The sequence below is a fragment of the Strix aluco genome, chromosome 16, assembly GCF_031877795.1.
Source record: "Strix aluco isolate bStrAlu1 chromosome 16, bStrAlu1.hap1, whole genome shotgun sequence".
Taxonomy (NCBI): Eukaryota; Metazoa; Chordata; class Aves; order Strigiformes; family Strigidae; genus Strix; species Strix aluco.
The window spans coordinates 12,734,533-12,747,524 of NC_133946.1; the positions used below are offsets into that span (position 1 = coordinate 12,734,533).

At 38.1% G+C, this 12,992-nt stretch overlaps 1 protein-coding gene across 6 annotated transcripts in view; it reads left to right on the forward strand.

Moving 5' to 3' along the window:
- The window catches only part of DENND5A (DENN domain containing 5A), a 69,133-nt gene that overhangs the window by 41,132 nt on the left and 15,009 nt on the right, over positions 1–12,992 (forward strand). For 4 of the 6 annotated variants that reach the window (XM_074842501.1, XM_074842504.1, XM_074842500.1 and 1 more), the window contains 8 exons: positions 72–222; positions 853–946; positions 4,037–4,168; positions 5,821–5,973; positions 6,824–6,928; positions 9,159–9,243; positions 10,566–10,650; positions 11,657–11,785. In XM_074842501.1, the coding sequence (XP_074698602.1) occupies positions 72–222; positions 853–946; positions 4,037–4,168; positions 5,821–5,973; positions 6,824–6,928; positions 9,159–9,243; positions 10,566–10,650; positions 11,657–11,785 (934 nt within the window). The remainder of the gene's footprint in view (positions 1–71; positions 223–852; positions 947–4,036; positions 4,169–5,820; positions 5,974–6,823; positions 6,929–9,158; positions 9,244–10,565; positions 10,651–11,656; positions 11,786–12,992) is intronic. The other 2 variants (XM_074842503.1, XM_074842502.1) reach the window with 1 other exon arrangement.

Sequence of the window (12,992 nt, forward strand, 5' to 3'; positions counted from 1 at the left end):
AGGATGTGTGATTATAGATAGATGTCTGATTAAGACACCTCTAAAAAATATTAACTTTCTTACTATTTCAGAGAAATCTATTGAATTAAGGCTGGCAAAAATAGATCACACTGCCGTCCACCCACACTTGCTGGACATGAAAATTGGACAAGGGAAATACGAACTTGGATTTTTTCCCAAGCTTCAGTCTGATGTTTTATCCACTGGACCAGCAAGCAACAAGTGAGTAAGCTAGGACAACAGGTTCTGCATCTTGGCAAGATGTATAGAATGGTACTAAAGCAGAGATACTTGAAAGCAAATTCAGTATCTTTTTTTTTTTTTTTTTAAAGTGAGAACAAATCAAAGTACGTGGGTAGGTTGTGTGTGGTGGTTTTTTTGTCTCTCACTTTTTTTTTTCCCCTCTTTTAAATCTGGACTTCCAGAAGCAAATTTACTTCAGAAAGCCCTATTTTGTTTGAGGTTATAGTTGATGTACTTGAGTTACTTATAATTACTATTGATATAAAAGATCTCCTTATTGGATATCAGTTAAGAGCTAGCAAATATTTTAGGATATCTTCTTAAAAAACTTTGAAGGAAGAGGAAAAAGGTGTAAATTGTAACTGGATATCATAAAAGAATGGAAAAATACAAAGCAAGTGTATGTGATCTAATTTTCTGAAATCCTTTGGTTGCCCAATGTTAGATTCTTCTACAGAGATTCTTTGTGTGTATTTGGAGCTGCACTTTGTCTGATGTAATTGGTGTCAACATGTTCAGTATACAATAAGATAGAAACTTATTTCCCCCATTGCCACTGCCCTTCACCTAATTCTTGACATTTGCTTAATAATATTCCTCCATCTGTAGGTGGACAAAGAGAAATGCTCCTGCACAGTGGAGGCGGAAGGACAGACAGAAGCAACACACAGAGCACCTGCGTCTTGACAATGATCAGAGAGAGGTGAAAATTGTTCAACTGTAGAGATCTGATTTTTTTTTTCCTAATTGCCTGAATAATGCTCTGTAACCTTTGTGAAATGTCTAGACAGTTATTTGCAATCCATCTCTGCTCTCCCTTATGTGTATTTAATACCAGTGAAGTTCTTGATGCTTAGCAGACCAAAAGTATTTAGTTTGCTTATTTTAAAAGTTACGCCACTTTAACCCCTCTCAGGACAAAATTGTTTCATCCCATGTATAGCAGAGTTCCCTGAAAATGTCATCACATGCTTTAAAGTTTAAAAAAAAAAACGGGGGGGAGAAGTGGGGGTTAAGGAGGGAATTAATCTTAACAGTTTTTAGCCATCTATTTCCTAAATGATGTCTCTAAATAACTTAGTCACCCTGAGCTGCTTTTGTATGTTTGATGGAAGAAAGATAGGACGAAAGATAACCACTTCCAGAAAGTGATTAATTTCATTGTAAAATCAGAAGCATTGCCTTTTGGAGTTGCCTGTTTTTCTTCTGTAGACCATAAAAGAAGTCTTAAAGTGGCATATCGACACAACCTCACGCTAAGGTGGGAATGTGAACCCCACCCACCCTGTCAGGTTTGCGTCTGCCTGTTTTTACACAGCACAGTCTGATGCTGATTTACCCACTGTCTGAACTGATAACTTCTCTCACCAGTGCTTCTACAGCTGACACAGTTATTCTTTGTGTTAAAGGGATTTTGAAGAATCTGGGTGATGTCAAGTAATTACAGTACAGTTTCTGATTTGTATGATACAGACTGCAAACTGTTACACTGGGTGTAGAAGCATGGGTAATTTCCAAGAGTAGTCTGGTTTAAAATTTCGGAATTAATTTTTTTGTTTAGTAACACCAGAGCTTTACTTTTGTTTAAATGTACGTGGTTCATTGAAGACAATATTCTTTTGCCTTGTTAAATATCTTCAGAAAAGCTTCATTTGGAATTTTAAAGTAGTCTTCTGTCTGTTAGGATAGTGTTGTCAAATCAAATATCTTTGTCTGTCCAGTTAATTCTTTTATGGTAGTGATGAGTTTAATTGCCTTTCCAAGTGTACTCGTTTGCAGAATTTTCTTACTGGTTTGTTAAACTTCTGTTGAAGTATAGTGTCATCTATGTCATCCATAACCATGTAATAGAAGAATGTCTGCATAATAAAAAAAAACTATGAGTAGTTTCTGTCTTTGACATGTTCCCTACGCTCAGATAACTCTAAAGTACTTTTTACTTAGAAGTAACAGAAGTGAAGAATAGTTGATTTGTAGCCTCAGTATTGCTTTTAACAATTATGTTTAGCACATGTAAACTTCTGAGATATCGATTAGGTACAAAGGCAAAAATCTACTTCTAGTTTCTGGTTTTGTTTATTTGGTTTTTTTTTTAACTAATTTCACAAGTTGATTATCCATTCTGTCACATGAGGCAAATAATTCCTGAGGAATAAAAATTACAAATACATGCTCAGGCGAGGGTACCAGCTGCCAGGTTAAGCTGTGCTGATGTGTTAGGGTTTTATGCTGTACCTTTTTGATTACATAATACTGATGGAATGCTGATCCCCTCTCCCAGGTGGATGAGAGACTTTCCTATTAAGTTTGAAAGAATGGGTAGGGAGCCCTTCTGAGATGAATGCTGGGGATCAGGCTGAGCAGGAGGCAGTGGTTTCAAAGTGCAGTGTTGTGAGTTTTAGACAAATAGAAGCTTTGGGGCAGCCAACGAAAATGTGGAATTAAACTTAGTGGCTTTTAACTTGCAAATATTTGTGCCCAGTGGAGGGCAGAGTTTACACCAATCCAATGACTGAACACCATCTTTTCTTTTTTTCCTTTCAGATTCATTACTTATGAATTTATTTTTATGTTGAATGCTTGGGAGTTCTGCATTCTATTATGTCTTCACTCTTTTCCTTTTCTGTTTTGCATGCTTGCTTTTATTACTTCATATGTGCTTACCACTTTCACTTTACATGGTCTGCTTGGCTTTTTGCTACCAACTTGTTCTGCCAGCACCTGGACTTTTCCATGTCAGAGCTTCAGTTGCAGTTATGTTTAGACTGGGACCAGCATGATTGGCCCTTCATGCCCTCTATAAAATCTGTGTCAGAGCGTTATCTGGTATGTCCAATGCATAATATGACTGTAATCGTAGTTCTGATTAAAGATGCATAATTAAATTTATATACCATAGCTGTTTAGTGCAAGGCTGATGGAGAAGGTGTGGTTTCCCCTCTTTGCAGAGATCATACCATGTTTGACAAATCTGTTCAATGACTTTTCAGTTGGTCATTATTTCAGTGTAAGCTAGAGAAGTTACCTGTTAATCTGAAATATGTACTAACCCTGAGTATTCTGTCAGTGCCTCTACAGGACTTTATTACTTATTCAAAGTTAGCTTGCCCCAACCAATCTGTGATCACCTGGCTTTCAAAACATTTGTCATATTATTCTTGTCTCTGAGGTGAAAACAGTGGCAACTCCTCGATGGCAGTAACAGGAGCAGAAAAGCTCTCAAAAATGCAGATGTTTCACATCTGAGAGCTGTTAGCATTTTGCAGCTGCTTCCTGAAAGACTGGGAGGGTGGGTAAGAAACAGGAGATCTGCAGGAATGCAGGGCATAGCACAGATCTCAGATGTTGTCAAGCTCTGGGCAAGGTTTTCTTGCAGTCCCCGTGTAGATCAGTCTGCCTTTTGAATAGTCTTGGTCTGGGTAGTTATTACAAACTTTATTTTACATGAAAAAGTAACAAGACAGTTCTCAGTGGTGGAGGGAGTAATTGACTCTCTATGCATCTAAATAGCCTTGGCAGTTTGTGTTGTGTTTTTGTTATTCAGCAATGTGTGTTCCGATACTAGATAGACATCAGAAATAGGGATTTGACCTCCAGTGAAATAGTACCTTAAGTGTCTCAGCCAGGTATAATGCTAGATATAAAAAGGGGCCTTTTCTGAAAGAGGGATGTGATCCTTTCCTCCTCATTGCGCAGGGGGGTGGCTTATAAAGATGTGTTTACCTTTTTCTCTTGGCAAAGTAGTCTCACTTGGATTTTAATCTGTATTTCTTAACTTTGTACCCCAATACAGAAGTATATCCAGGAAGCCAGGAATCTGGGCAGCACCATTCGGCAGCCCAAACTGTCTAACCTCTCTCCATCGGTAATCGCACAAACAAACTGGAAGTTTGTAGAAGGCTTGTTGAAGGAATGCCGAAATAAGGTAATACAGAGAATAATTCTGTTCTTTTGTACCTCCTTTCCGTGCTTTATAGACCATTTTGTGGGAAATGTGTTTGAACCCCCCTCTTCCGCCATCTGTTTCTGCTTTATCCCTATAAAGATTCTTGCGTGGTATCCATATAAAGATTTTTGCATGCTAGTGAGAAATTCTTGAAGAGATTTAGAAATTCTGCAAGGAGTGGAAACCTGCAAGCAGATTTATTATAGAGAATGTAAAGTGATAGAAAGAAATTGAATATTCTGGTAGGTCTTTATCATTCTGCTGCCCATGTCTATTGTAGCATGTTTCAGTTATCACTAATGAGACTATACTATTTCAACAAGAGTGAATATTCCAAAAGAGGAGGTTGTGGTGAAAATGCAGGAACTTTTCTCGTAACTAAAGGAAGTGGGTTAACAAACTTCTGAAATGTAAGTTTTCAAGCGCTTAAAGAAATTTGGCATTAGTTTGTAGACATGCTTTACCAGTATATATTTGACAATATATTCATCTGAATTAAACGCTGATGTTTATACTAACACAGTAAAGAGGATAATTACCAAATAGACACATTCTTGCCTGAAGTCGGGGAGGTAATAATAGCAATTGTATACAACTTCTGTAAAACCATGTTTAATATGTGCATCTACTTCCGATTTCACTTCAGTTTTCTGTATGTATGAAACTGTCCAAATGATCCTCTTCACTTAGAGGCATATGATGGTGAAAATCCTTGAAGATAGACTCGACTCTTTCACTGTGGGAATGCAACTCTAGTGAATGTAGTGAGCTTGCTGTTAGCAGAGAGAGAAATTACCAGGGCAGGTGAGGAGGAGGAGAAGCTAGAGACTAACTTGGAGTTCTTTATCTCAACTAAGACTCTGCATAGGTGCCTAAGGGAGTACTACTCATTTGAGAGCTACTCTAGAATAGCAACAAAGATGAAAAAATGTGTAAGAGATAAGCAGAAGTGATTCGTTAGTCATTTTTCCTTCCAAATAGCTATATGATGAATATATTGTGGCTGGGAGACGGTACTTCAAGAGGTGTTGAGAGCGTTGTTGATCAGTATGAAATTGTGCACGATTTAGGAGAATGTGGCTCATGGGGAAACTGGAGAGATGCACTCCAGAATGGGTTTGATTTAAATGCAAATACCCTTCTGACAGAACAGGGTCTCGCAGGAATGACGTATGCCCCTGCTACTTGGAAGCACTTGTGCACATTCACCTGCCCTGGGAGGAGGCAGACATAGCGTACTGCTCCCAGTCCAGCACTCACCAGGCTTCAGAAACACCCAAGTCCTGTGTTGTAGGGCCTTGCTGCTAGGCCTCGAGCTTGTCAGTGTGTGGCCTGCTCTTCCCTCTGTTTGGGTTACTCTGTGGAGGCTTATGTGCCTGTTTGCAAGCCCCTTGTTAGAAAGAAAGATGGACGGGGCTCTAAAGCGATCAACACTGGTGCTGCCATGGCTTGAAAAACAGGGATAAAAGAAATGCAGTCCTGCACTAGTTTCAGAAATACTGTGTACACCCAGATTTTCTGCCAAATCTTTGCTATCATGTGCTTCCTTGTTGGTTATTTAAAAAGTGTTAAGTGATTTTTGGAAGTTCCTGAGGAAAGAATTAACTCTCTTTTGCCTTGTCCTTTTTGAGACCAAGAGGATGTTGGTTGAAAAAATGGGTCGAGAAGCTGTGGAGCTAGGTCACGGTGAAGTGAATATCACAGGTGTAGAAGAGAATACCCTGATAGCCAGTCTGTGTGACCTCTTAGAAAGGATATGGAGCCACGGTCTGCAAGTCAAACAGGTGAGGAACAAATATTCCTGTATGTTGCAGAGCGCACTTGCCTTAAGTCATGTTACGCTCTTCCTCTCTCCACTTTCAGAGGATACCTTTTGTGTGTACACAGACGTGTTAAAATACTTGTGTGCCCACCCCCTGCCCCAGCGTTTTTTGTGTCAGTTACTGCTCCCTTGTCTGTCTCCAGTTTTTGCTCTGAAGTATGTGCAAGCGCACATGCAGATGTGTTCCACAGATGTCTTCTTGGAAGACTTTATTTTCATTTAACCTGGGGTTTTTGTTTGATTTGGTTTGTGGGTTTTGGTGGGTTTTTTTAATAGGATGGTAAATAAAACTATATCTGTGTTCTTAATACTTTCATTAATGAAGTTGTGTAGGCTATAAGGCAGTATATGCTACATGTGCTGTCAATGGGATATGGTATGGGGAATTTGTTTTCATGAAGGATAATGTAAAGTAAAACCCTTGCTATTTTGGTTCTTCCTGAATGATGTAGGGATAGTTAAGTGATATTTACAAGATCATTAGTTAGAGGTGGTGGTTTTTGTATGAAATTAGTAACTGTTCGTTGTGCTTCTCTGTTTGGAGTCACTTGTGGGACTAGATGGAGTTTGGAAAGCCTTTATCCTTTCCTCTTTCTTTGTACAAAGGAATAGCAAGGATAGTTAAGATTATAACTTTTTTTTAAAGAATGTACAGAATAAATGTATGTAATCCAGACAACTGTAATTCAGTATCTCTGTTCCCAGCACCCAAGCACCAGTGTTTAAATCTGCTCTCCTTCAAACTCTATAGCAGTTCTCTATGTGAAGATTTATCATGTGATTCTCTCCCTTCCCTCTTGTATATCACTTAGGATAGAAGCTGTACTGCTTTCGTCTTAGAAGACAGAGCATCAGTATACTCTGCTTCAACTCAGATTTGGGCCTTTCAGAGCACCAGACGGCCAACCCTACATAAGGTTAATGCTTTGGATTGATTGCAGATGTTGGCAAACAGTGCTGAATGGTGGAATAAATAGAGTGGTGGAATATAATAGAGGCCTGATGGAGGAAGTGCAGTGCATCTCATATTATGATCTACAGTTTGGGGGGGGAAAAAAAAAAAAAGAAAAGCCCCACCAATCTCTGTGTGCTCTGGCCTTTATTAAATATGCAAAAGCCTGCTGTTTTATACATTGATTTTATGGTATTTTTCAATAATGACCCAAGGAAGACTCTTCTTTCTCAATTGACCATAGTAATGAGGATGGCTTTCCTTCCACCAATCCCTGCTTTACCTCTTCCCTGCTGATGAACCCTGATAGTCCTGTGTTTGCTACCTACTGATTCTTCTATGTGCAGTGAATCCACGCCTTCCTTCGCCCAGAGCAATGCTGGAGAGTTGTCGGATGTAGGGTCTAATGACTGAAGTAGTCTGAACTTTCAGGAGGCCTTGGTTATTCCCTTGCCCGTTCTCTGTCCCACTGCTTTCCTTAGGCCGTCTTCCTTTCCCTTGTAGATTGCAGCTTGCATCATCATTGCTATTTGGTGAAGGTAAAGGAGAGTAATATGATGGTAAAGGAATTGGGCAGATATATACTGCCTGAATTCTTACATTCATCATGGTTGTTGACATCTATTTGCTGCAGGATCCTTTGTTTGCTGCTTTATGTGATCTGTTGCAGCTTTCCTTGCCATGACAGCTAGTTGCTGAACACCAGACTGTGTGTGCATGTGTGTGTTTATTGAGAGAAATGCCATTTTGGATGTAACTGTTCCCTGGTTGATATTTTTCATGCTTTCTTTTTATGTTTTTATATGACTTGCAATTTTGGCTTTTCATGTTGGATCTGTCAGGTACACACATGAGGCGTTGAGCTTCTCTGGATTTTTTTATATCTTCACCACTGAATACGTGTTTTTAATGTCAACACAGATGTTGCAGACACTCTGGCCTTATATTCTGGAGGCATGCCACTTATAGAATAATCCCTCATGGTCATTAGTTCTTTATGTCAACTGTAGTGAGCTATAGGATTCAAGCGTTTAGAGATTATTTTTTTTTAAAGATAGGTTTTTAAAAAAATATTTCAGAGTTCAACCATAGTTACTACATCTCTGAAGACACATGATTTTAGATGACATTGATAGTGCTGAATTGACAACTGTTGCCTTATGGTCATGGTTTCTTTCTGCACAAAGTTGTAAATAAAAATATAGGTTTATGATATGACTGCTATTCTGAAATGCAGAATTGCTAAATCTTTAATCTATAATAATTTAGGAAGATGTAGTAATTTCCTCCGTAAGTGATTGCAGTTAATGTGCTGCAGAGCCCCTCTTCAATTACTGCTGCCTTTCTGTGGCTTTACAAGCTTTTGGTTTATCATGCAGAATATTTAAGGATGGATCTAAAAATCTTTTTAGTTTGCCAGTGGAAGATTCCCTCACACTCTGCTTTAAGCCACCAGAGGTTTAAGAAAGCAATGTAATGAGCAAGGTTCACCTTTTAACATCATTTGAAGGATTTAGCTTGGCCTAAATACTGCATTCCAAATTTTAACACAAGTTGGTTTTATAATGTGTGCAGCTGGAGTATTCTTGTTGATAAGCTTTCATTGTCCTGCTCGTGTTTTGGGCTGTCTTACTGTGTGATTATTCAAGTCCTTTGCCTGATAAAATTGAGGGGGATCTTTTGAGGTTCTAAAAATTGACAGCATGAATCTGTAGCCCTGAATTACCCTGAAGGGTACAAATGCATAAGACTTGGTCTGGGTATAAGATGGTTTACTCAGGCTGGCTCTGTATCTCTTGTCATTTCACTGCTGGAGAGGCAGGGAAGGAAGGACACATAGTACAGGTTACAGCCTCAGAATTAGAACTCTACTGCACATAGTGTTTTACAGGCCTTTAGATGTTTTCTTGTCATGTTAATGAACTATGAGGAATGAAGTTCAATTGCCTTTTTCCTGTTACCAGAATCATTAGATCAGTAGTTTGACTCCTGCTTTTCTTTCTCAACCTCTTCACAGCTCCTGAGCACCTCCAACTTGTGTCTCATTTTTGTGTTTTACCAATGACTTTATAGGGAGAAACATATTTAAAACAAGTTTTTGTTATGGTTGATACTTCCAGTGATGACTTAAACTCTTTTTTTTTTTTAATTCAGCTGATAGTAATTTCTTTTTTTTTAATTTTATTTTATTTTAGGGAAAGTCTGCTTTGTGGTCTCATCTGTTACATTACTTAGAAAACAGACAGAGAAAAACTACATCAGGCAGCTTCAGTACCTCAGGTAAGATTGGCTTCTGCTAGAAGATGATAAAATATGTATAAGAGCAGCCTGCAGATTTGCACCATGCAGAGATTGTTTCCTTGAAAATATCCTTCAGTCAATATAACTGAATCAAGTATTCTATCTGCTACAGAATTAATATGGACCTGATGTATTGTCTCAATATATTTTGTGAAAAATAAACTTGTTTGGGTTTGTGGGGCAATATATGATGTTTCAAAGACAGGCTTTAAAATGGATTGCTCTGATATACCATCCTCCAAATGACACATGGTCACTGCATGACCACCAAAGCATGTTATGTTATGGGTAGAGGTGGAAAGCAAGTATAAGCATATAAAATTGTACTGTACATCCTGAAGTTTTACATTCTGTCTTGAAAAACAACTGAACAGTAAGCTTATTGTTTAAAAGAAAAAGACATTAAAAAAAATACAAAAACCACCGAAGAAACATATTTTCATTTTTGTTATATCAAGTGTTGCAGTAAAGTTAATGTTGTACATAACATGCACTCATCATCTGTTTCTAAGGTTACTGTAATTTTTAAACACTACTTGTTTCAGATGAGGGCATAGTGTATAACTTTGGAGAGAACAATGGGTGCCTTTTTTTTAAGTTGCTATAGACAGAGCTGAGCATTACTAACATGCACAATGTCCTGTAAGCAATCAAAACCAAAGATTTGGAAAGTATTGAGGTCTCCTGAATGCCCCTTGGTTTGCATATCAGACTGAAGTTACGATCAGTTTTATGCTTTCTAACTTGGGATTGAGGGCAGGGACTGTATTCAATATACAACTTGATTCCAGAGTGGAATTTGAAAGACAAGTAATAATATTGCTTAAAAACCCCAAAATGTACTATTTCTAAAAGTAGTAGTGTTACAGGAGTGTGCAAAGTGATAGATTAGTTAAGCATATGATGTGTGCTGTACTAAGTAAAACATATTGAGCACTCTTTTTTGGTGTCAACCGTGCCAGTCAGTTTTACTACACAGAAAGAAAATGGGGTAGTCTTTAGGAAATAATACTTGATTAGTATATGACTTAAGCCATTTGATGTCATACCAATTTCAGCTGAATCTTAAGCTCATTAATGTGTTAATGCTTTGTGTGTGCTGATCTGCATAACCATCTGTGTACATGTTAGATTTTCATCCCATTTGAAGTGGAAATGTGCCACAGTATCTTCGCAAAGCGGTGAATCACCAGTAACGGAAGGGTGCAAGTTGGTGTTAATTCACCTTCTTTTTTTTTTATAGATTTTAAAATCTTTAGATGGATTTCTACTAACAAGAAATTCTGTTCTTCTGAATCTAGGAATACTTCTTGATTCAGAAAGGAGGAAGTCTGATACCAGTCCAGCCATGTCACCTCTTAGAATCTCTCTCATCCAGGACATGAGGTGAGTTTAAGCTAATAAAACCAACACAGAAAATCCGTGAGATTTGCATACTTGTTTCTCTGTATAATGTGTACCATACAGAAATGTCTGTGTTTCATACAGCAGGAGAGGGGTGTGGGGAAGGAACCTGCTGAACTTTTTTAAAGTATGTAGTGCAACCTTTTCGCTGACCTTTACAAAAACACGTTTCATACTGAGGAGCTTTTATACTGTCACAGCTACTAGCTTATAGAAATGCCCTGACACAGTTTTCATCTTTTTAAAGTATTCTGTATTGTTTTATTTTCACAGAGATGTGGGTGGTAGTGTATGTATTTTCCCAGTCATTGCCAAGTTGATTGTGTAGCTCTGAGCTCATTCTTGCTTCTCGGTGAAGAAAGCAGTTTAAAGAACTTCTTTAATCTAAAGAATGGGTTTATCTAACATTGAGTACTGTAGGGTGAATAAAACTATAACTTCTGCTCAATGCCTTCTTTTCAGTACATCAAAAAACAATATGCAGAACTTCTGAATTGATTTTGAAAAGATTTTTTTTTTCTGCTTTTTCCTTACCAACATCTAATTTTTTCAGTAGGGAGTAGTGAATTGAGGATTTTCAAGGGGCATACTTGTCCTTTTACAATGTACCATTTGTGTCGTGTATGCAAGAAAGGCTACTACTGAGCATGCAAAGACAGTATTTAATTTTCAAAAGCACTCAGCCATAAATATTGCAGTGATAAGGTCCAGAATGATTCTTAAATCATGTGAGGCAATGGGACTGGTTTAGAATTTTGTAAATAGGGCACTGCATTGCAGATATTTCCTTTTCAGGCTCTTATTCTTTTTGAGCTAGATATGCAAGGAATTTAGATAGCACTGAATATTAAGGTGATTGTGTCTCTTTCCAGTACTTTGCCTGATATTTTGCATTCTTGACAAAATTACTTCCTCAGCCTAGCTTGGTTCAAAAGAGCTGTCACACTTTGAAAATATTGGGCAGTGTCTTTTTTTTTTTCCCCCGCAGGCATATCCAGAACATTAGTGAGATCAAAACAGATGTTGGCAAGGCCAGAGCCTGGGTTCGTCTCTCTATGGAAAAGAAGTTGCTCTCTAGGCATCTAAAACAGCTGCTTTCAGATCATGAACTCACAAAGTAAGATGGTTTATCTTGGGCAAAGCTTTAAAAAAAAAATTAAACCTGTTTAGTTGTTTGACTTCAAAACCCCAGAAGTGCCTGTTCTTCCATCTGCTTAGCAGTGTGCAAAAGGAAAAGAACAAAGTAGCCTTCCAAGTGTATCTCTGTACTGTGTATGAGCTATTTGGGAATTACAATTCAGTGCTGGGGTTCTTCAGATACAGAATCAGTTCTGTCAGCATAAACTGTGACTTTGAGGTGAAGTCTTCAAAAATTGCTAGGGATGAAATGAAATGGGGTGTAAGTTCAAATGCCACTACTTTGCTGAGTCAAGCTTTTTATATTGGCTCCCTTTCTATAACTGTGGGATATTTTGTTTTCCTTGGATTGTTTGTGTGTTTTCGCAATGCATGGCAAAGTGCAGCTTCGGTCCTGTTGCAGCTCTGTCACCATATGAAGAGTATAAAGTAAAGGCACACCCAGATGTGCTTCTGTGGTTCTGGTTAGTGTGACTCAGAGTGTCTGTTCCTTAGCTTCTCACTTCTGTCTTCAAATCCTAGACATTCTTGTAACTCCTTTCAATGCCACGTAAAATAATGTAGATAAACCACACCAGAAGTTGATTTTAAGAAAGCAGATGAATGGTGGTACACGGGGTGCCTCGAAGGTGAGTAGGATGGCTGTGATGACTAGTTCTTGCATCTCATTTTGAGGCAATAAGATCAAGATGAGATCCGGTAATCTTTTGAAATCTTCCATCTAAATCTTCCAGAGCATGATTGTCCACATCTCTAGATCAAGCTGACAGTGTCTCAGCTTTGTCCTCTCCTACACAGTAAAGGTTTTGCATTTATAGCCTACTTAAGCACATAAGGTGAATTGCTTTTATAATAGTCAAATATTTACTATTATGATCCATTTTTTGTTTTTATTACTTCTCCTAAACATGACAAAATATGTGACTTTCAATTCCTTGCATGTGAAGTCAAAAAAAATTAACAAAAAACCCAACCATTGAGACCCAAACCACTCTTTTAAAGAATAATTGTACTATAGGAAGAAAATGGGAGAAGTATATAAAGTATGAGGGGGAAGGGGATGTGAGTGAAAACTGACGACTTGAGCTGGTAGAGAGTTCCAAATACTGCTGGCTTAAACTCTGTCAAAGTACTCTGTGCTAGTGCTTCTTATAATAAGTACACATCTTGAAGGGCAAAAGGAGAAG